The sequence below is a fragment of the Malaclemys terrapin genome, chromosome 8 (genome assembly GCF_027887155.1).
Source record: "Malaclemys terrapin pileata isolate rMalTer1 chromosome 8, rMalTer1.hap1, whole genome shotgun sequence".
In the NCBI taxonomy this organism is placed as follows: Eukaryota; Metazoa; Chordata; order Testudines; family Emydidae; genus Malaclemys; species Malaclemys terrapin.
Genome location: NC_071512.1, coordinates 6,767,298 through 6,790,915, shown reverse-complemented (window position 1 = coordinate 6,790,915; position 23,618 = coordinate 6,767,298). Strand labels below are relative to the sequence as shown.

Below are 23,618 nucleotides of genomic sequence, written 5' to 3'. Positions count from 1 at the left end.
GCTCTCTTTAATTAGCAAGTTCAGTAAACATCGACGCCCGGCGCTGAGCAGCTAATTGGCTGGTCCCGCGTTCGCCCGCCAGCCTCGCTGTCGAGATGCTTTTCCGAGCGAGCAGGTGTTTCCGTCGGGATGATTCATGTTGTGTCTGGGCGGGCGGGGGTGGGCGCTCAGGTGGAACACGCTGTTCCTCGAGGTGTTGTGTGGTTTGCACGCCTGGCATCATACCCACGGTGGCACAGGTGCCGCGGATGTGGGGCGGGCGCAGGTGCTCTGGGGAGGGAGTAGGGCCTGAGCTATCTTTTGGGAGCCGCGGGTGCTCAACGTTTGTTGGGATCAGCGGACTGGCCAGCGGACAGGAAGCAGTTTGATCCTCCCCAGAACCCCGTCTCTTCTCTCTCTGGTTCCTTTGGCTCCTCCCCCTTCTCTTGGCCCCTCCCCTTGCTTCTACCCTTTGTGGCTTCTCCACTTTGGGCAGAAAAAGTAACGGACCCCTGTAAAACTGCAGCTCTCCGAAGGTTCCCAAGAGCTCCTGCACTCAGGGAGATGGAGCGCTCTGAGGGGAATGACCAGGCCTCTCCCCTGCCTAAGGGAGCTCTAAACTGCTTGGAGGAGTTTCCATCCTGTCCCTTGGGGCTGCTGGCTAGGAAGGGTGTGTGGGGAGGTTCTGTCCGTTGTGAGGTGGCAGGGAATGTATTTAAAAGAAATGTATTGGTGTATCAGGGATAGGAGGGCTCAAGGAGGGTGGGGTGGATGCGGGCACATGGCACTGATCCTCTCCCTGACATATTCCGACCAGCTCCCCTGCACTTGGCCCCGGTGCCTCAGTTTCCAGCAGCTGGACTTCTTGCTAATAAAGAGATTCCCCTCCCTCCGCCCCCTCCCCCACCAAGGCTAGTTATTGGATCTGGAGTTCCCCTCCCAGACAGGGTCAGGGCCACAAAAGGGCACAAATGTTCCATTTGCCCCAGATGAGAGTCTGGCATCTGAGGTGAAATGTCCCCCCCGGTAGGAAAGGGAAACGTACACTCACAGCCCTCTGCCACATTCCTGTCAGGTTCAGCAGCTCCCTTGCCCGTGCCCTGAAGCCTCACGGACAGCCAGCTGCAGCCTTATCTCCCTGCGGCCCCTTCTCTCTGCCCATGCGAGCTCTCATGCTCTGGTTTTAGTGGAAGTTGCTGCGGCCCCTGGACAGTAGAGAGCGTTTCAGCCAGTCTGCAGGTTTCTTTGCCAGTCCCAGGTTGTGCGGGGAACATCTGGAGACTTGAAGGGAAACCTGTGGGATTCTTTAAATGAATCCAAGTAACAAGACACAGAGAATGCTGAGGGGCTCTTTACAGAATAGTTTCAAATAAAGTGGGCATTTTCTTACCCCGTCTCATCTTTCAAATCCCACCTCAGCTCGCGTGGCCCCTTACCGAGGCACCCCCTTTCTGAGAGACCTTCCAATCCCCCAGAAACCTCCTTTTTCCCCTCAGATCTCCTCTCTTCCCCTGCCTCCCGGGGGGACCAAACAACGGAGCGAATGTGACTGGGGCACTCTCCCACCCATCCCTCCCTTTGCTCCCAGACAGGACAGAGCCCTAATGCCTGGCTACATTGGGTTTCACGCAGGGAGTTTCCATCACATAAGGTGGGAGTTCAGAGGGCCCTGAGGGGCTCTGTCATCCCTTGGGTGCTGGGCATTCAGCTCCCTCTCCGGCTCCTTTGAAACTCAAAGCCTAGGAGCCTACTATTAAACCTCTGCTTTCTGTCTCTCCTCCCGACCCTCTTCCTCTTGATTCTGGGCTCTCTCTCTTTTCTCCACCACTCTGTTTCTTCTCTGGCACGTGTGGTGCTTTTCTGTCTGCACCAAGCCCTTCTCTCTGCCATGGCTCCCTGCTCCCCGATCTCCCGCCAGACCCCCAACGCTCATTTGAAAGAGAAGAACGCGCTTCATTAAGAAGTGTGGGTTGGGGCTCCTCCTGCTAGCGTAGCACTCGCCGTAGTGCCTGTCTGAGCATATCACAAAACGCGTTACAAGTGTGGGGAACGCCCGCTCCACTTCTTCCTTCTCTCATTTGGGTGCTCACGCCGCCCGACTCCTCCTGCTAGACTGAATCCCAACTTGGTCTTGACCACATATTCTGTAGTTCTTAAAAGCCCAAGCAGCCTGATGGCTGAAACGAAAAAGTGGAACATTTCAAGTACCATGAAAGAAGTTCCTAAGACGCCAGAACAGGTTATGAAAAACCAGGACTGCCCTAGTAAAACCAAGACATATGCTTGCTCTACCAGCCTTGGCTGCTTTGGCCCTGTCACTCGCTGCGCTTGTGGAAGGCTTGCTTATTGTTCAATATATAGAATTATTTCTTCAGTGATTTTGTCTCAAATAATGACCATTCAATCTACTGAAAATTAAATTCCCCCTCTCTGTAAATGAATGAGGTACAAACACTCTCTTGCCACACCCCTCTCTCTATTTACACGTACTACCGTTACTGTTCCATCCCACAGGTGCCATTTACAGCCTTGTAGGTAGGTTCTCACACTGTGCTCTGTCGACCACCAATGGTCTGCAGTGACCTAGCTAAGAACATAAGAACGGCCAGACTGGGTCAAACCAATGGTCCGTCTTGCCCAGTATCCTGTCCTCTGACAGTGGCCAGTGCCAGATGCTTCAGAGGGAATGAACAGAACAAGGCAGTTATCGAGTGATCCATTCCTGGTTGTCCACTCCCAGCTTCTGACAATCAGAGGTTTAGGAATACCCAGAGCACGGTGTTGCGTCCCTGACCATTTCGGCTAATAGCCCTTGATGGACCGATCCTCCATGAGCTAGTCACACGGTTCAGGCTTCTCTTTATTTCTAGCTGCCAGTTCACATTAAAAGACAGCTAGACAGTCATTCAGGTGTTACTGTCCTGTAGCTACCAAAGGGACATTGTAGGATTGGTAATGGGAGGGGAGATGGGGATGCCCTGTAGTGAATGGGAGGGGAGGGGTTTAGGAGATCATCTCACTATTGAAATGTAGGCCACACCATGAAAAGGTTTGAGAACTCCTGCTCTAATCTGTAATTGAGCCTGGCTTCATAGATTCCCAGTGATCTTCTAGTCTGACCTCCTGCCACAGGTTTTCCCTGGAATAATCCGTGTAGTATATATCTGTTTAGAGAGCTAAAGTAAAATCACCCCTTACCCATGATTCTCTGCCCATTGTAAGTCTCTGCCTAGTTCACTTTTCCCCTTATGCTGCCCAGCGCAATGTAGGATGTTTTTCTACGTTTCCCCCACCTCCCTCTGATGTTTCAGTGCAGGGTCCAGCGTATGTCGGGCTCTTCCCTCTCACGCTTTGGATGACAAAGTGACTGCCAGATCCATTAAAAGTTCATATCGGCAGGTTTTTCCTACCCCTTCCAAAGTCACTGTGGCTGATAGAGATCCATTTTAACTTTGACTCAGGGACACATTTAGTTCCTGAAATACCAGCTCAAACGGAAACATATGTCTCCAGGATTGCTTTCCCCATTATTCATGCTGTTTTGCTATAGAATGTTTTGGGCCCCATCCTGGCAAAACTCTCCTGGAACTCAATGGCAGGGGGATAACCGGATCAGGCCTTTTAACCTTTCCACAATCCCTTGTGTTCGGTGTCACCTAGAACCCTTGAACACTTGTTATTATCTCTTAAATCAAGTTTCCTCCAAGGAGCCCAGTACAATTGCTGGGAGGTTTTACACTGTGTTGGCTTTGGGGTCACATCTCGGATAGTTCAAGAGTTTTTCCCTCTGATTTTGATCCAGTTTCCATCCATGAGTTGTGGGTTTAAGTCTTTTCCCAAAATGGTTGGAAGCTGAGGTGGAACAGAAAACAAGACATCTCTCCTGCTCGATGGATTTTATACCTGATTTTCCTTAACAGTGTTTCCATAAAGGTCTGAGTTGGGTTTTGCTGGAGATGGGCCCAAAATTTCCAGCCAGAGCTGGGGATTGGGTTTGCCCCGTTATAGAGTCATGGGATTGGGGAGGGTCCCAGGAAGTTCAGAGAGGGCTGGGATGTGGGGTTCGGTCTAGTCCCGACCCCTCTCTTATGCTCAAGTCTTGTTTTAAAGCCTCCCGGGGGCATTGCCAGTCAGTGTCCATTCGGCTTGTTTTTCACAGCCCACGTGCGAGGCTGCTGCGCTCCATCCAGCACAAGAGCGAATGGAGGCTGCACAAGCTGTGAGGAAGGCTAAGCCGCTGGCGTAGCCCTCTGCACAGAGCAGAAAGAAGTCTAGAGCCCCTCTGCGTGCCTTACTCACAGGTGCCAGGGTAAGAAAGAGGCTGGACCTGGGCAGAGAATGGGCATTTCTGAGGCAAGAGAGTCTTAATCATCAATGCAGCATGTCCACATGGTTCTTAGCTACAGGCGTCTTCGTTAGGGCTTGATTCAGTGCCCATATATCAATGGGAGCCCCGCCATTGATTTCAGTGGCTTTGGGGCAAACCCTCTGGCTTCACTCCTTCTGTGAGGCTGGCGTCATTTGGCAGCAGTGCTCTCTGTGGTGCAGGATCAGGTCCCGCTGCACTCCCTGGCCTCCTCAGGGCTCCTTTGGGCCATGCACTCATAGATGCAACATCACACCCCTGCGCTGTGCACCGTTGGGCCCTACAACTCATGAAAGGCCCTGTGTGAAGCGGGTCCAACGTTTGAGGAAGCCCAGCTTTCTCCGGACAGCGCAGATTTAGTGTCACTATTGAATTTCACTAACGGTGCCTAATATAAGTGTTGCCTCTGTTCCAACTAGGTACAATCTGCCCTGGATGGAGCTTCACAGGGATATAGGGACTTGAACCCCTAGGTCCATTTGTCCTCCTTGACCTGGTGGCAGGTTGCTTTGTCCCCTGACGCCAGCTCTGCCAGGTGTCTGCATTCTTAGGCTTAGTTTTTTCTTATTGTTTTCTAATGCACTTCTTATTTGCAATAATTTGAGGGAATATCTTTCTCCTGCTCCCTGGCATTTTGTGTATGACAGTAGAGAGTTCATCTCCATCCCAGGTTGGTCGGAGTCACTGCTCACTGGCAGGGCCCAGCTATGCTTTGCTTTCCCCTGGCTTCCACTTCTGCTGTGCAGTCCCTGATTCTGGATTGGGCAAGAGTCAGGCTTGGCTTGGTGGCAGCTGTCACATGAATGCCTTTGGCGACTGGCTTGCAGAGGTGCTAGCGGATCACCTGCATGCCACGGAGGCTTTTGGTGGGAGTTCCAAGATCATTCCTAATGGAAAAGGTCAGCTTGAGGTGACACGCTTGTTTTGCTCCCTTTTCTTGCTTGAAGGCTTCCGTTTCGTGGGCTGTTTCTTTTAAAGTTATGTTTGATGATTGGTCTATGGATTTAACAGGGTCAGACATGGCAGCACTCATTCCCATTTGAGGTTCAGCCCTGTGCGCCAGATTGAGTCCAAAGCTCGTTAAAAACCGACACAGCAGACAGATCCCTTGTCCAGTTACTAGTCCTCACATTTGTGAACGTGCTCTCTGGTGGCAAGGATGTGGCTGGGGATGAGGGGGGTTGGTTCTCAGTGAGGAATCCAGCTTGACCCCTCCTGGCTGACTTTGTTAGTGGTCAAATCTTTCATTAAGGAGGTTACAGAATAATTTGCTGGTGTTACAGCAAACCCAGGTGCCTCTGCGAGTGAAAGTCACCTCTGCTTGTGTGTATTGGGGTAATTAGTCCCTGACCATACCTCAGGGAAGCCTGTGAACCGGAGGGCTAAGTTAAACAGCTTCAGAAAGGCTTCCTGGCTGTGTTCAAGCCACTCCTCTGATGTACTAACAGGGCTGCACGATATCCTGAGTTTGAATTTCTGGAGGTTTTCATATAGCCCTTGTATTGTTATAGGGGCCTCCAGCAGAGACCGGTAGGTTTTTAATGGTGTCTTCAATGATCATTGCGTTTTTCTTTTAGTGATACTATTTTGGTCTCAGTCTAGATTCTTCAGCCTGGATTTTTTGTTGAGACTTTGGAAGAGTTCTATCCAAACTGCTGGACGCTGCTGTTTTGTATTAGGTTGCTATTTTTTCCAAGTTTGCCAGAAGGCAATGTTGTATATGTGCATAGGGGGAGGCAGGGGTGTGTGTGTGTGTGCATAGAATCATAGAATAACAGGGTTGGAAGGGACCTCAGGAGGTATCTAGTCCAACCCCCTGCTCAAAGCAGGACCAATCCCCAGACAGATTTTTGCCCCAGATCCCTAAATGGCCCCCTCAAGGGTTGAACTCACAACCCTGGGTTTAGCAGGCCAATGCTCAAACCACTGAGCTATCCCTCCCCCTCATGTTGCAGGCAAGTGTGGATGTGTGTGCATGATGTGTGCCCGTGTGTAAGTATGTCTGTATGCGTGCATGTATGTACATGTTAGGCAGGTGTGAGGCATATAGGAGTATAACCATCTGGGCAAACCCACCCGTACCAGGCAGGTCTGTGTTTAATGATCAGGTTGGCTACATCGCACACGCTTTCTCCATTTGAACGACTCCTCGTCTCCATGGAAACTGAGCAGCAGGAACTTCGCAGCTGTAGCTTAGCCACTGAGCTAGAGGAAAGAGCAGCTGCAAGAGAGGGCGAGAAAAGGAAGAGAGGGCGGCGGGGCAGGCGGGGGGGCTTCATCAGCATTTCACCTGCTGGGAGTGCCGGGCGGGTCTGGCGAGGTCAGGGGCAGGGGCAGCACTGTGCTTTCCAGCCACCTTTTATTTGCTGGTCTGGTTTTTTTTTCTGGGGTGCAGACCAAAAGGGGTTCTAACCTGCAGATGAGTCTTTTGCCATCTCCATCCCTGTGCAGAAAACAGGTGGGTTCTAAACTATAGACCAGGTGCCCCCTGCAGATTCTCCCCAGGTGCCAGCTGTTCATACAGATGTTTCCCAAACCCTTATGGGGTCTTTCTTGTAAGAGCCTAGTACACATGTTGGAGGGGCTAGAACTAGGAGGTCAAGTGATCCCATTGACCCGCGTGTCTTCTATTGGCCAGTGAGTTTGTCTGTGGTCCCATTACCCCTGTCGCCTTACTTGACTCCGCTGACTCGTTGCCATCACAGCACTGGTCAGCGCATGAGACACGCTGCAGCTTGGGGGCTTAGCCTATTCAGCATGCAGCTAAGCAGAGGCTGAGAGCCCCTTGTTCGGTCACTGGGCTTTGGTCTGTAGTGCCTGCGGGTGGCAGAGAGCCCTTGCTGGGGGATATACCAGTACAGGGATCTCATGCAATGGTGTGTCAGGGAGGTTGGGTCATTTGGTTGCATTACTTCAGATAAAATAAGGACCAGCTGTAATCTTCTAGCCCAGTGGTTTTCAACCTGTGGTCCACAGACCCCTGGGGGTCTGCAGACTTTGTCTAAGATTGCCAAAGGGGGCGGCACCTCCATTTGAATTTTTTTAAAGGTCTGCCAGTGAAAAAAGGTTGAAAACCACTGTTCTAGCCAATCCCCCAAGTCAGGCTCTGCCTTCTTTTTGGCTATGGAAAGCGTGTCTCACCAGGAAGGGTTGGATGGCTCATTGCAAAGCCAAATATCCAGCCAGACTTTCAGATCAAAGGACGTGAGCTCCGGCTAAACAGCCAGACATCTGGGGGCGTATCCAAATCTAGCTGTGTTTTAAGATTTGCCCCACAATCCTGCTGAGCGGCGGCATAGCTTTGAGATCCTGGGGGGAAAGGAAAGGGTTAATATCCTGCCATGTGATAGCAGCATGCACTCTGCCGATCAGGGGTCAGATTCTGTGAGCCTGGAAGGGATCTGAGGCACCAGGCACATGGTTATCACTGAAGCACTGTACTTCAAGCCAACAGGAATGCCCAAAGTGTGGGAAATAAATACAGCACTTTTAGCATGGAGCGTGCCACACAGCAAAAGGATATAAGCAGGGTCAACCCCAGTTTTCGCCAGCACGGCTCTGTGGGAATGTCACCCTCTGTGGCAACGCAGAGACCATTCTTCTCATTCTGTCCTCCTATGCTATGCAGGAGGTCAGACTAGATGTTCATCATTGTCCCTTCTGGCTTTATCACCTCTGAATTTTCTGGTTGGGAAAAGCAGGCAGGATAGTGTTGGGAGGTGAGTTCTGGCCACCCAAGGAGAGTCCCCCTGGCACTCCTTTGCTCGGCCAGGAGTGGGAAGAAATGCAGAAGGGATAGTATTGAACTGAACTGACAGCCAAGGGTCTCCTGGAGTCACTCGTGTCATCCTGCTCTCTGGGAACTGACCATACGGGGGGCTCTAAGGGGACCCTTCCTCGGGATTAAAGTCTTGGTGACTCGGCAGCATGAATTCTAACCCTGTTTCTCATACTTCTTCCCTTTTCACCTTCTCCCTTTCCACCACAAACCCTTTCTGTCATTCTTCCCTCATTTCATCCTCTCTCCTGTCTTGACCCGCACGTTCTTCTCCCCTCGTTTATACATTCTCTCTTTCTCCTTCGTCCCTGGCCTACCTCTCTCCGACTCCCTTACCCTCCTCCCCCTTCTTCTCTTTCTCGGTCAGCCCATAATTCCAGACCTACTGATGACCCCCAGCGACCAAGGAGATGGGGACCTGGAGATGGAGTACCCAGCAGAGAGAGGGAACTGGACCGGGAAGCTGGATTTCCTTCTCTCTTGTATTGGCTACTGTGTGGGGTTGGGGAATGTGTGGCGGTTTCCGTACAGAGCTTACACCAATGGGGGAGGTACATGCTCAATCATCCCCTCTTTAATGGGTTCAGTTGCACCACTTCCATCCCCTTCATGAGAGGGATTCATGTCGGAATAAAGCCTCACTTATGTCCCTTTCTCCCCTCCCCTCTCAGGGTTGGGAATAGGGTGACCAGATGTCCCGATTTTATAGGAACAGTCCCGATTTTTGGGTCTTTGTCTTATATAGGCTCCTATTATCCCCCACCCTCGTCCTGATTTTTCACATTAGCTGTCTGGTCACCCTAGTTGGGAATCTGCAGTTACTTGGAAATTCTTGGCTTTCAGATGGTTTCCCTGCATCTGCCTGGGTCTCTCTTCAGACTGGTCAGGAGAAACAGCCTAGGATTTATCTCAGTGGACTAGTCCACTTCTGTGAGGTGTGGTATCTCAGTACAGGAGTGGTTTACCATGGACTGAGGATGATTTCATTTGATGATGCCCTAGAAGGATATATAGTGCATGCTTGGGAACCCCCACCGTGTGTGTGACAATACAGCACCCCAAGGGGCCTGCTATTCAAAGACCTTAAAATGGGAACATGGATTGGGATTTGATAGTCTTAAACTCTATGAGTCCCTCCTGATCTTTGGCACCACCTCTGTAGCCACCTCACATTGCTGTTGGTCCATTCCAGACCTCTGTAGATCCTGGCAAACATTTCCTATGGGTATTCATCTCACTTACGGAACAAATTTGCATCATTTAGGCTTGCTCTTTGTGCAATCAGTCCCTGCAAATGTCTCAGTGAATAGCATGAATACGGGTGAAACCTCAAACATCATGCACTCTTCGCAATGCAATAACTAACCAACAGTGCCAACTGCCAACTTGACTCCTGAAATTCAGGCTTTTGTCTGGTCACATGTGTCATCCATTCCAGGAACAGACACATCATCATATGGCCATCCCGCACAACACCACAAATCTTCACAGTAGAAGATTTGTATTTGCAAACAGCCTGCAGATGAAGAATTATTCCAGAGAGATATTTGCTAGTAATTTGGAATAGTAAATAAACTGGAGAATTTGACTGTCTGTTTGCAGAGAATTCAAGGGCAGGAAATAAACCATTCCTGATGCATTATTTGCCCAGCTCTCATTGCCCCAGATTCCGAAAGCTAAGCAGAATCGGAGCTGGTCCTGGGGCACCACTAATACATTTCCTGGATGCTGCAGTAAGTGGTTATGATTCAGCAGGCAGCATGCCTCCCGCTGAGTCAGTATCCAGCTAGCCCGATCACATGACGCCGAGGGGTGCCTTGCTGTTGGAGGGGCCATCTTTGCAGAAGAGATGTAAAATGAAGGCCGTGACTGCTCACTGTAACTTTTCACACTCGTGGGGTGCTAACCCTGGCGTCCTGACCATACTCCAGCAGATAATAATTACATTCTCCCTGCTGAAATTCCCCCAGTCGTTGAATCCTTGACCTAAGAACTGATGCTTACTCTCACTGGAACAGCATTATTCTGCAGAGAGGACTGTATTGCAGTGTTGGGGTGTGGGAGGGATCCCTACATATACAGGTCCTAGGCAATCCCAACCCCCACCGACGCTTTAACGTGAGTTGTGGGTACTCATCACCTTCCAGACTTGGGCTCTGGGCACTTTTTGGGTTTCAGGAGCTCTATAAAACTGTATTGATCTCCTGTCCCAGCACCAACTCTCCAGTCTCACCCTCCCTGCCTTTTTGTCTCCTACAGGAGCTTTCCTTGTTCCTTACTTCATCATGCTGGCAATATGTGGGATCCCCATCTTCTTCATGGAGCTCTCGCTAGGCCAGTTCTCCAGCCTGGGGCCACTTGCCGTCTGGAAGATAAGCCCGCTCTTTAAAGGTACGTGACCAACCCCAATCCTGCCCTCCTCCTTCCTGCCTTCATAGCAGAGGGCTGGCGGTGAGACATGTTAGCATCGCCATCCTTTGATCTTTAAGGCAACTGTGAGAACTAAAAGCTAATTAGGGGAAGCTCGTCAGGCTTTTAGGTGGGCTAGCTGGCATCTATCTATCCAGGACCTCCAGCGCTCTGGTCCCACATTACTTCCAGAAAGAAATGGGACTCTGTGTCAGTTTCATAAATTTTATTACAACTATTGCACAAAAAGAAATATCGAGAAGCCATCCCCACAGCTAAGCTGATGTTACAAATATGAAACTAACCTAAGAATAAAGCAATGCAGCCATCAAATCAAGGTAAAAGCAACACGTTCATTTCAATATTGGATTGTAGTTAAATCATCATTTAGTTAAACCATCTGATGAATGCAACAAGTAATCAACCCATATAAATCCTAAGGCCGCATCTAAGGAGCTGACTGTCCATTTCATTATAAAGCCCAACTAATGAGCTTCCCCAAAGTCAATCGAATCTATAACTTGGAGCTCTTTACATATTTTGACACTGAAACAAATTATTATTTAATGATTAAACCCCAACCTCAGTGTAGGGTGACCAGATGTCCCGATTTTATAGGGACAGTCCCGAGTTTTGGGTCTTTTTCTTATATAGGCTCCTATTACCCCCCATCCCCATCCCGATTTTTCATGTTTGCTGTTACCTCAGTGCCAGAGATCCTTCCTTCCATTTCAATTCTTGCATGGCCGTGCAGCTTGGTCCAGTCAGGTTTGAGTTAGGCCATACTCAGCTAATGTCAATTTAGAGAAAAGTCCTGCTTAAGCCAGCAATTTAAAAAATATTCACTGGTTGCCTACCACAGAGGCTGTACGCCTGTGACAGCCGCCCTCCACACCTTCAAATATCAGACATAGAGAACATACGATCACTTTTGAGAAGGCTGACAGGGCCTCGTCTGGGTGAAAAGAACTTGCGATGACGTTAAGTCACCACTTTATGGAAAGTTTGACCCCAAATCCTATAAAAATAACGGCTTGAAAAGACTCTAGGCAACAACTCAATGTCCATCCATCAGCAAAAGTAAAAATAAACACGAACATCTTATGATCAGATGCCATCATTCTTCATGCAAATAAGACAATCTCTGTATACAGGGACTGGGCCATAAAGCAAACACAGCTCTGAAAGTTTCATCTTGAAAGAGAAAAGTTACTTAAAAACCGCTGAAGATGAAACTCATTTAAGAAATAAAAATAATTAAAGTTTGGATAAGATCCGTACGTGAATATACGCTACTTTTCTCACCCAATGCAAACCCCCAATCCACTGCTAAGCTTTGGAAAGGGAGTTCTGACACGGGTCTCTCTGGCTGCCCCTTGTCTACAGTACTCTAGAGGGCAGCTTCCCCCTTGCATAGATCTATCCCATTTCTGCTCCAGGGCCTGTGGCTTTCAAAGCGATCTCAGGAAGATGTGGCTGGAGCGGAGTTCTCAGCACTAGTCCTGAACCAGGAAAAGCCAGGAAAGCGATGAGCCTGTTAGAAGGTCCTTGATGTTCTCATGCAACATCCCCTCCTATGGTGGGTTATTGTTCCTTCCTGCACAGTCTGTCCTCGCAGCTCAGCTTTGACCTAGCTCACGGCTGTGGTTTAAGATTCATTTTAGATTCCTAACAGCTGGTCTGCTTGTACCAAGGCCTGGGCCCCTAGGATGCCAGTGGTAGCATTGGAGTAGCTAAGCAGCTCCTGGGAGAGATGACTGGGCGTTGTCTCTCTGCCGTCACACTGAGCTGTGTTTACATCTCCCCTCCCTTAGGTGTCGGGATGGGCACGATCCTGATTGTCTCTCTGGTGGCCATTTACTATAACATGATCATTGCTTACGTGCTCTTCTACCTCTTCGCGTCCCTGACAAGCAACTTGCCCTGGGAGCACTGCGGCAACTGGTGGAACACCGACCTCTGCTTGGATCACCAGGTCATCAAGGCAGGGAATGCTGCCATCCCATTCAACATCACCAACACCGTCAGCCCGAGCGAGGAGTACTGGAAGTAAGGAGGCTAGCCAGAGACCGGGACAGAGCCGGGCGGGGGTCGGAGTGAGTGAGACTGGTGTAGGAACCATGGTGATGGGTCTAAAACACACACGCTATGGCTTGATGGGCACCCACATTCTCCAAGTGCATGATGAGGCATGGGGCTGTTGTCATCAGCACTATTCAGCATAGAATCATAGAAGATCAGGGTTGGAAGAGACCTCAGGAGGTCATCTAGTCCAACCCCCTGCTCAAAGCGGGACCAATCCCCAACTAAATCATCCCAGCCAGGGCTTTGTCAAGCCGGGCCTTAAAAACCTCTAAGGATGGAGATTCCACCACCTCCCTAGAGAACCCATTCCAGTGCTTCACCACTCTCCTACCACCCACCACCCACCACAGCCTGGACTGCGTCACTGCATTGAGACAGTGGTCGTATATGTTATATGCCAGCTTAGCACCTGGGATCATGGAGCTCTCTCATGGCTGGCTCCACTATCTAACAGTTTGCTATTTACTCACAGATACAGGAAGCTGTTGTTTAGGTGGTAGGGGGGGTATGTGGTTATGGCAAGAGGGGCCTAGGTTTGGTCCGGTCTGTGTGTAATCGGACTTTGTTACATGTGTATTTTTGATTCAGTGGAACCTGTTAGCCACCAATGGCCCGGGTATGTTGCTGGCTGTTCTAACAGGCGGCTGCATGGTCAGATGAGATTAACCACTTGCAGGGACTGAAGTTTCACTGGCCATTACATAGGATGGGTGACCCTGGTTAGTGGATGACCATTAGCGATGGTTCCACTGTCTATTTTAAACGGAGTCATTCTCTTTGTGTGTGTGTGCACGCGCGTGTGTGTGTGCGCCTCTCTCTCTCTGTTCTTTGACTCTTTAAGGCTGGAATTTGAATAGCTTTTGTGGCTGTACAAAACCCCTGGATGTCATTTTGCAATGTCCCCTTTCCACCCTTCCAGACACAGAGCACTTGGTAGCTAGTGAGGGTCCAAACACTTGGGTGACCATGCCATAGAAAATTCATGCCACCCCAAGTGCCCATTCTGGCAGGGGGCAGGTGTGGGAGAGATGTTCTCAGTTGCGAGGTCAAAAACTTCTGCGCTCTCTGGCCATGTTGGAGTCTCCCATGGTACGAAATGATCATGTGACCCAGCAGTAGGGTTAATTGACACGGGCTTGTGAGAATGGAACATGTAGCCTATGTAGACATAGCTCCATCAGTGGCTGTTAGCCAGGATGGGCAGGGATGGCGTCCCCAGCCTCTGTTTGCCAGAAGCTGGGAAGGGGCGACAGAACATGGATCACTTCATGATGACCTGTCCTTTTCATTCCCTCTGGGGCACCTGACATTGGCCACTGTCAGAAAACAGGATACTGGGCTAGCGGGACTGACTCAGTATGGCCGTTCTTATGTTCAAAATAGTTCATTTGTGGTGTTTGAGACAATTCAGCTAAAAACCAGCCTTTCCCTGGGGACCTCTCATTTCCTTAATGCGTGGTCAGGAATTCACTCCTCCGGCCCAGGAATCAAACCCTTGGCTCTCATTGTGCAAAGGGATTTTCAGTATCATTTTTATTGGCAGAGTCAAGGCTAGATCCAGGTTCTAAGATGCTGCAGCATAAAGTATGGGATCTCAGACAGGAGCTCTGGTCCCTGGCACATTGCTGAAGGGAGGATGCTGCCTGTTTATTAATGGGTCTCCTTTTGCCCTAGTCGTTATGTTCTGCATATCCAAGGGAGCTCTGGGATCGGGGATCCTGGGAGAATCCGCTGGAATCTGTGCCTGTGTCTACTGCTCTCCTGGGTCATTGTGTACCTCTGTATCCTCAAGGGAGTCAAATCCTCCGGCAAGGTAAGACCAGGAGTCATTCTCCTCCTGCAGTCCTGTCTTTTGCTTCACGAGAATGAACCTGGCGAGGTTAAGTGGTCATTTTCCGTGATCTACAGTATTTGTGTGTGTGTGTGTGGGGGGGAGCTGTGTATCTATATCTTGGAAATATCAATTAGAATAACTAGCTCTCTTGCTAAATATAATGGCTATCAATAGGCACAATTTGGAGAGGGTGGTAGTTTGCAGATCAAATGCCTGCCCAGTATTCAGGGCTAGAATGTAGTTAATTACACATCTCTGCTTTCGATGAAATTAGCATGGCCGTGTGCCACAGTAAATTGCATGGATACATCACAGTGACCCATCCAACGTTGTGTTGCCCCGATCATAAACCCACACAGCAATGAGGTGCAAGATAAAGCAGACTTTTAGTTGAACAGAGACACTCCCCAAAGGGAACACCTCTTCTGCAAGTGATTGCGGTGGGCAAAGATCCCCGGTGCGTCAGTGCGGTAAGAGAAGGTCTTGCTGAAGCTTCAACTCAGATCCATCTGCTCTTCCTGCAGGTTGTGTATTTCACTGCCACATTCCCTTACTTCATCCTGATCATGCTGCTTATTCGTGGCGTGACACTGGAGGGGGCCTGGATAGGAATCAAGTTCTACCTCACACCCCAGTTTGATCACCTGCTGTCTTCCAAGGTGAGAAGGGGACAGGGCACTTTTAATATACAGTGGGGTTCAGTTACCTGAATCAGGCTGGGATCCAGTCTTTTGGCGGCTGCTTTCAAGTGATGATGACAAGCAAAGCAGATCTGTGAAGCAGGGAAATCCCCAAATCTGACCTGCGCGTAAAAGAAAAGTTTCCATTGTATAAAGACGTTTAATGCCACAGTAGGGCAATCTGGTTATTAGTGGCTCTAATTAACACTCTTACGAGCCGACTGGCAGGCAAACAAGATGCAAAGTCATTTTCTGCCTAGGAAAGAAAGCCTAGGAAATCATTTCCAGCCTGATCCCAGCAATCAGGATCTCACCACGCAGCATAAAGTAGGGCAAACACAGCAGCAGCATGAATAGCAACTGTTAGGAAGCCCAGACACCCTGCACTTTAAGAGAAGCCCAAGAATGCACGAACAAAGAGGCCAAATGCAGTTCTTCTCCACCATTTGCTTTTGGGTTGGAGGCCAGTAAAGAAGCCCATGGACTGATTCCCTTCTCCCTCCCTTATGGTGATGGCCCATTGGTGGAGCAGCCTAGGGTAATCAATAAGGACTGAATTCCCTCCTCCATGTGGGTACTTCCAGTTCCGATGGGGTCTCCATTTCAGAGCAGGTGGAGAAGTCCAAGCATGGACTCCAAACACCTTCCTAGGGTGGTTCCACCAGGTCAGGGCTGGAGTCCACTGGAGCATTTGGTAGTTCTCTGTGAAGCAAGCCCATGGGAGCTGCATTCAGCTGACCCCAGGAGACCCGTGTTGGTTGGAATCAGTGTTGGTGATGCAGACTTAGAGTGGAGATATGCTCGTTAAAAGGCGTCAGCATGTCCGTCTGGAGCAGAGGAAATCCCGCCCCGGAAAGCGTTGTCTTCTTGAGAATGGAGCTGAGATTTCCACTCCTTTCTTGCTTGTTTCTCCCTCTCAGGTGTGGATAGAGGCAGCTTTGCAGATCTTCTACTCCCTTGGGGTGGGCTTCGGGGGACTGCTCACTTTCGCGTCTTATAACACCTTCCACCAGAATATTTACAGGTGGGTTTCTAGTCTTCACACAGGAAATGGAGGCGAGCCTCAGGGTGATGCTCACAGTGGGGTTCAAACTGGGTCCTTAGAGTTAGGTACAAACTCTCTTCCCAGAATGGAAGCTGCATATCATGGGGCACCACCGGGTAAGCACCAGCTCTCTCTTTAAAGGGAACAGATGGGTCAGGATAAGGTGGATAAAAAGAAGGAAGCAGGCAAGAAACAAGCAGGAAGATAGGGACTCATGGAACCTAGTGGCTACCTGTGAGGAGAGACACCCACATCCCCATACACATGAGCAGAGCCAGGCATTGAGTGCTGCTTTCCCCAGCCTGGTTCTGGCCCCAGGCTGACGCTGAGGAACGGGTAGCCTTGTGGAGTTCTGAGAGGGGTGTTTCACTGCCGAGCTGAGCTGAGAGCCAGCTGAATTTACTGCCCCCCACCATTGATTTTCCCTGATATTAGTAATAAAAACCCAAAGCAGGCTGGGAAGTTGCCCAGTGTTGTCTCCACACTTTTAGTTTCTCTGTAAGTCCAGCTCCCCACAGGCTCCTGAACGCAGACGCTGGCAAAGAGAATGTCCCCTCTCTAACTGGGGAACACGTCTCAGCTCGGAGCAGACGGCCAGCTTGTGCCCCCAAAGTGGGTCTTTCCCCGGTCAGCAGCTGCCTCCTCTCTCTCCTCTGGAAAACATGTGAGCTCTCAGCAGTGTTGTCTCTTCGGGCTCTGATGGGGACACGTTCAGATCAACTGCTGTCTGTTCTGCAGGGATACATTTATCGTCACCCTGGGCAATGCCATCACCAGCATCCTGGCCGGGTTTGCCATCTTCTCTGTCCTGGGCTACATGTCGCAGGAGCTGGGCATCCCTGTTAACCAAGTGGCAAAAGCAGGTCAGACCAAAAAATAGTAATTCCTTCCTTGTTTTCTTGTTGTGTGAGCGTGTGTGTGTGTGTGTGTGTGTGTGTGTGTGTGAATACAGGCATGTGTGTGGGGATGTACGTAGGCGCTGGGGTGTGTATGTAGAGGGGGCGGGTTTATAAGTGCTTTATAAGACTCAGGTGTGATCGTTGAAAACAATAATCACCATGAGACTTTGCACGGATAAAGAGCCATTCACTGGAGGAGCTCAAAGCACATCACGAAGGGGGGCGGTGTTACCCTCCATTGGTGGGTGGGGGAAATGGGAACATAATGGGCCACGCAAGCTGGGCCAAGCAGACATTAGAACCCAGGTCTTCCTTCTCCCCATCCACGAGTCCATCCTAAGCTCCCGCTGAGTTGCCATTTCCTGGAGATGGATTGGGGATCAGAAGCAGCTGCCTTCATTACGTGCACAAATGGGCACTCCCCGGGGCAAAACGGGGAAGCAGGCGCCTAAGTGTCCAGCCGCGAATTCAGGATTTGGGAGCACAGTTTAGGTGGTCACTTAATGGGGCCTGAAATCAGCATTTAATGGTGGCTGTTTCCCGGTCGTTTTTCTTTCTCCCCCTCCCAGCACAGGCAGAAGGCCCCAGAGCAGTGCCTCTGGTGTAGTCATCAGGCCCTTATCCTTTCCCATGTGCAGGGAGCCATCGCTCCTTCCCTTGCAATGAGTCCGGGCTGCTGCCCAAGTGTCAGACGGTCTGGTAGGACGGTAACAAAGGGATCTAGGTTGATAAACCAGCCGGAGCCAACTCAGGGAGCCCCAGGGAGGAATCTGGGCTCAGGTGGACTGGGACATATGTCTCCTTGGACACCTGTGAAACCAGAGGAGCCATACACTGAAACAAAACCACAGCAGGTGTCAGAGAACGCAAGGAACGCCCAGAGGAAGAGAAGGGCGGTTTGGTGGTGTGATACCAGCTCCTCATTCTGCCATGCAAGAGAGATGGCTTGGGAGCCCCTGGGACTCTCCTTGCCTAGCGTGGTGGGGACCAGGTGCTGCCCAGAGGCCACGGGTGGAGGAGGGGATGGTGTTACTTACAGAGGGGAGGCTCTGACACATGGAAGGATGAAGCAGGACACACAGAGCCTGAGCACGCAGCTGTGGGCATTAGCCTACCTCTCCAAAACCAGGCCAGAGCAAAGGCTGAATAAAGGGACAGAGAAAAGGCTGAATAAAGCCATACTGCTCCGTAAGCCAGCGCGGCCTGTTGTAGCAACGGCAGCTTGATACAGACGAGTGGGTTTGGGGGGAGTGGGGCATTCATCATGCTCAGCTGTCTCGTTCAGGGCCTTGGCGGGTCGATAACAAACTAGGCAGGGCAGAGAGTTGCACTCTAGTGGCTTCTGGAGACTGTGATCCCTCAGCTTCCCTCTCAAAGGGCTAATGTCCGTTTCCGCGCTGGCCCCCTCCCAGCGGTTGGAGGCCTACGTTCTTGCAGTGAGTGGGGAGAACTGAGGTACTGGGGACCTCCTCCATCCGCAGCCCATGCTACTGCAATTCCTCCAGCTGGGAGCTCCCGCCAGCCAGTGCGTCCCTATAGGGCCTCCTACTGGGAGGCTGGTGAAGCCATGAGCAACTTAGCAGAACTCCCTTGTGTAGCCTCCCCTACAGTGCCCCCTCCTGGGGAGACGTTGCCACCACAGCCAGGGCATCCCCCAGGCTGCGGGGAACGTACAATTGTGTAGAAAACCTGGGCCGTGGGTGATAGGGGGAGACCTCCCAGGCAGGAGGGAGGGGACGAGGTGCCCGCTGTTGGGGGCTCTACTTGCCTGCCGTGCACTACGTGGCACTCTTGCTGATCAAGAAAAGGCAATCGTTACCTTTTATCTAAAAAAAATAGCATTAAAAAGCCTGGATTCCTGCCCCTTCCCACGGTGCCGGCCCCTGCCTGCTTCTGCTCGATCTCATGCAGGGGAACACCTCCTGCCTGCTCTTGTAGGACACCTCTCTGTCCTGTCCCAGCGCTGCCATCCCCTGCCTGGGCTGGCACACTCCCTCCGCCTGCCCAGCGTAACAGCTGTGTCTGATGTGGACGATCCCATTCACTGTCCCATCCTCTGCCTGTCCCCTAGGTCCCGGCTTGGCTTTCGTGGTGTACCCCCAGGCCATGACAATGCTTCCTCTTTCTCCACTCTGGTCTTTCCTTTTCTTCTTCATGCTGCTGACCCTGGGCCTGGACAGCCAGGTAAGGACACAACATGTCGACCCAAGTACTTTAACCACCCCCAGCACACAGCCCACTGGCTTAGGGTGGCTTGTTTTCCCTTATGTGCAGTTTGCCTTCATGGAGACCATTGTTACCGCAGTGACCGATGAGTTTCCTTATTACCTGCGGCCCAAGAAGGCTTTTTTCTCGGCCATCATCTGTATCGCCATGTACCTGATGGGTCTCATTCTCACGACAGAGGTAGGCAATCTGTCCCAAGGGCCGGCTTGTCAGAGTCGACTTTGGCTGGCGTTTGAGTGCTCATTTAGTTGAGGATTTACATGGGGACGTTTGTCAGATCCATGATCATTTGTGACTATGACTGAGTGGGAGGGGGCTCGGGAAGAGAAATGGATGGAGTGTCCCACCGGATAGGGCCCTGGGAGTGGAGAGGCTAGGTGATATCAGAGCAGAGTGAATCATTCGCAGGAAATAATTTATCCAATCAGCAGAGCCCATGTTTATTAACATTTCGCTGTGAGTGTTCCATGCTTGAGATTCAAAATCCAAGCTGCAGTTGATCTAATATGCGGCGTGGCCTTATTTCTGTCCCCTGATTGGACGAGCATGCAAACAGGATGGTTACACTGGCATTCGCTTCCCATGAATATTCAGGCCCCTAAAACTCAGCCTCCCAAATGTGACCAGGAAAGGGGCTCAAGAGAATTCATCCCGAAAGGCCAGGGAACAGGGGTGGGAGCTCTGGCGATAACGGCTCCTTCACTGAGGGTCTGGCTGCTTGTGATTCTCTCTCTCCAGGGCGGGATGTACTGGCTAGTCCTGCTGGATGACTACAGTGCTGGGTTTGGACTCATGATGGTGGTGATTACAACCTGCCTGGTGGTGACACGTGTCTATGGTAAGGGGAACTGGCCTCCATGGACTCTCCTGAGCAGGGCATGTGGTGAAACATCTAGAGGTTCATGCAAAAGCTTGTGAAGCAACAAGGACATGGAAGCGAGAGCTGGGGGGGGAGAAACTCGTTGATTCAGTGGGTGTCTGAACTGGAGCAGGAGGTGTCGTTTCTATCTTGTGCAGATGAACCCCAGGGCAGAGGGCTAGACACCTCAGCTCCAGGCTCTGCTGCTTCCCAGGTGTCGATGCGGCTGGACGCAAGTTTCAGATTAAGCCAGAGACATTTGTGTCACAATGGTAGCGGATAGCTAAGTTTAACCCCTTCCTTGCTCTCCTAGTAGAGCCGAGAAAGTCATGTGAGACAGAAGGAGACAACCCAGCCATTGTTCTGCTGGCTCTCTCAGCCCCCGTGGCTGACACAGCGCAATCCCTGAGCTCACCCCGCAGGTGGGGGCCTCTGTGGAGCCAGGGGATTCGCCAGGAGACCCTGCAGCTAGAGTTGCTGGCTGATTTCTGATGCCATCTCCTCCTCCTTTCTCTAGGCATGAAGCGGTTCTGCCGGGATATTCACATGATGCTGGGCTTCCAACCAGGGCTGTACTTTAAAGCCTGCTGGATGTTCCTGTCCCCGGCAATGATGATGGTAACTGGTGTGACCCTGCTGACGTTTGCTGAGCTTCCCTTACACTGCCCTGCCCCATTGTCATGGTCTCAGCACCATTTGGATTAGTCCCGCTGGGACAAAATCTTTCCCAAGTCACCTGGCTCCCCCTCTCAGCCAGCAGCATGGAATGGTCCTTGCACCCTCGTATCAGCATGGGCCTCCAACCTGCATTGTCTTGGTGGGGTCTATGTAGCCCCTTCCCATCCCAGCCTGGGGAACCCAGGTTCCTGGGGGCAGCTGGGGAGGGAGTCACTAAGTTCTAGGGCTGGGCTTGGGTGTGAAACCTTCAGAGGATTTTGGATGCCGGCCTGCGATGGTCCTCGGGGTAGCTAGGTCTGGGAGTCACCTTGTTACCCCCCTGCTGCCAGCATGAGAGAGTCTTGCTTGTGCTTCACTGGGTGTCTGCTCCCTGACATCTCCAGCCTGTTAGCCACCCAAGCGTTCTGCTCTGGGCTGTGCCAGCCCTAGCTTTGCCTTGCAGGTTAACATTAGGTGCGCCCCAGCTCCCGAGCCCCTTTGAAGCGTTTCCCCGTAGCGTTCAGCCCCTTCTTCACTGAACACTCCCAGAAACACCAGGTCTGCCATCCCCAAAGGAACAGTGTCCACACCAGCGTGTATGATTCAACTCAGGCCCAGTACTTCGCTTCACACCACTGCACTGAGATACATTGATAGTGAAAACAGCAATGCATTTACTATCAAAGCGCCAAGATTCAAGTGATCGTGAATCAGGAAACTGGAAACAAAATCATTGCCCGTTTTCTAGAGACTAACCTCAACTATCAGCTTAGCCTCCTGTCTAAGAAATGTTATCTCACCCAAAGCCTTTTGCAACATCTTCAGCCCAGCTAGGCTGCGATCCTGATTTCATGAATGTAATAGCGCTGCCCGTTTACCTCCTAGGGGCAGGATAAAGGGGTGTCTTCTTTGACTTCTACTTACATCCCCAGAGTTTGTTGTCTATCCTCAGAGACAGGATAACCCCCGTGGCTTGTGTTTCCTGTGTGCTGCTCTTCTATTGACACCACACCTCTTCAATAATTTTGTATGTAAAGGGGCATCCATTGTGTTAGCTACAATGTTTCATTCACATCCAACAGAGATCAGACCTGCAGACATATCTCCACAACACACCAGTCAAGATCCATGGGTCCCCACATACATCATACGTTGTGATAGGCATATCTCATCCAGCCCATAAATGCCCCAGCAACTACGTAGGGGAAACCAGTCATCGCTATGCACTTGAATGAACTCACACAGGAAAATGATAAAAGACAAAACCACCATATTGCCTGTGGGTGAACACTTTTCACACAGCGATCACTCTCTCTCTGACCTCTCAGTCCTCATCCTCCAAAGAAAACTGCCCAACACTTCCAAAATACGAGCCTGGGAGCTTAAATTCACAACTCTGCTGGACACTACAAGTCATGGGCTGAAGAGAGACACTGGATTTGTGGTTTATTACAACAATCTGCAACCCACTAGTCCCCTCCTCTTCCCTGATTTTTGTCCTGTGACTGCAGAGGTGTTAATGGGCCACTTCACCTTGAATGGGCCCTTAGAATATGTGCTAACTATTTATGCTAAACTCTGTTTGACTTAAGCAACAAAGAGTCCTGGGGCACCTTATAGATTAACAGATGTATTGGAGCATAAGCTTTTGTGGGTCTGACGAAGTGGGTATTCACCCACGAGAGCTTATGCTCCAATACATCTGTTAGTTTATAAGGTGCCACAGGACTCTTTGTTGCTTTTTACAGATCCAGACTAACACGGCGACCCCTCTGTTTGACTTGTATTTAGTTGTGACACCCTGAGTACTTTCCCCAGACCTGAAGAAGAGCTCTGTGTAGCTTGAAAGCTTGTCTCTCTCACCAGTAGAAGTTGGTCCAATAAAAGATATTACCTCACCCACCTTGCCTAGCCAACAGAGGGACAGGTGAATAAACCCCTCTGGCAAAAAACCTGGTTCTCCACCTCTGCTGTGATACAAACTAAGAACATATTGGCCATGTTGTGTGTACACATAACTCCTTGCATAGCATCTGTACATTCAGTTCACAAAGAGATTAGTGACCGGTGTGACCCTGGCTTCCATTTGAGAGACGTTGGTGATCCAGAATGTGCATCCCAGAATCAGGTCATTCCTGTAACCCCCTGGCCAGCTGGCACTGAGGGGTTCTTGGGTCACACAGCCCCAAGAAGGACTCATCCCTTTGACTCTCTCCCTGTGTTGCAGGCCCTGCTAGTGTACAATATAGTGAAGTACCAGCCCTCAGAGTATGGGAGTTATCGTTTCCCATACTGGGCCGAGGTCCTGGGCATCCTGATGGGGCTGTTCTCCTGCCTGATGATCCCCGCAGGGATGGTGGTCGCGGTGCTCAGAGAAGAAGGGACGCTGTGGGAGGTAAGTGGCAGATGGACGTGGGTGGCAGCCTGTAAAAAGGGAGGGGACTCTACCCCTCCAGGGCGTCTCTTCCCTTGGCTGCATTCCCCAGCTCTCCCCACTGCTAGATACTGTTTTTCTGTGTCATGAAATGTTGGTCTTTGGTTCCAGCTGAGTAAAAGACAACCCCCTTCCTGCTCATTTTGGAGTCTTCGTTCTAGCCATAGGTCAAAAGGGGGCCGGCTCCTGGAGCTGTCCCCAGGTGAGGGCTGAGAATTGAGCATCATATCAGAGTGGGCTACCTCACGGCCTGCCCAACGTGCAGCTTTTCACTGCCGCCTGTCTAGGGCAATCCTTCCGCTCGCCAGGCTCACCGCGGCTGGGGCCGGGTCTGTTAGCTCCCCAGCAGCTCTGCATGGTCAGGAGT

General features: G+C 50.9%; 1 protein-coding gene across 3 annotated transcripts in view; it reads left to right on the top strand.

Annotated features, from left to right (window-relative positions):
• The window catches only part of SLC6A7 (solute carrier family 6 member 7), a 28,721-nt gene that overhangs the window by 572 nt on the left and 4,531 nt on the right, over positions 1-23,618 (top strand). The window contains exons 2-13 of one of the 3 annotated variants that reach the window (XM_054038556.1): positions 8,491-8,674; positions 10,383-10,514; positions 12,347-12,581; positions 14,292-14,430; positions 14,976-15,110; positions 16,052-16,155; positions 16,915-17,039; positions 19,147-19,259; positions 19,350-19,481; positions 20,040-20,139; positions 20,678-20,778; positions 23,045-23,212. In XM_054038556.1, the coding sequence (XP_053894531.1) occupies positions 8,491-8,674; positions 10,383-10,514; positions 12,347-12,581; positions 14,292-14,430; positions 14,976-15,110; positions 16,052-16,155; positions 16,915-17,039; positions 19,147-19,259; positions 19,350-19,481; positions 20,040-20,139; positions 20,678-20,778; positions 23,045-23,212 (1,668 nt within the window). Of the gene's footprint in view, positions 1-8,490; positions 8,675-10,382; positions 10,515-12,064; positions 12,112-12,346; positions 12,582-14,291; positions 14,431-14,975; positions 15,111-16,051; positions 16,156-16,914; positions 17,040-19,146; positions 19,260-19,349; positions 19,482-20,039; positions 20,140-20,677; positions 20,786-23,044; positions 23,213-23,618 lie in introns of those variants that run through there. The other 2 variants (XM_054038557.1, XM_054038558.1) reach the window with 2 other exon arrangements.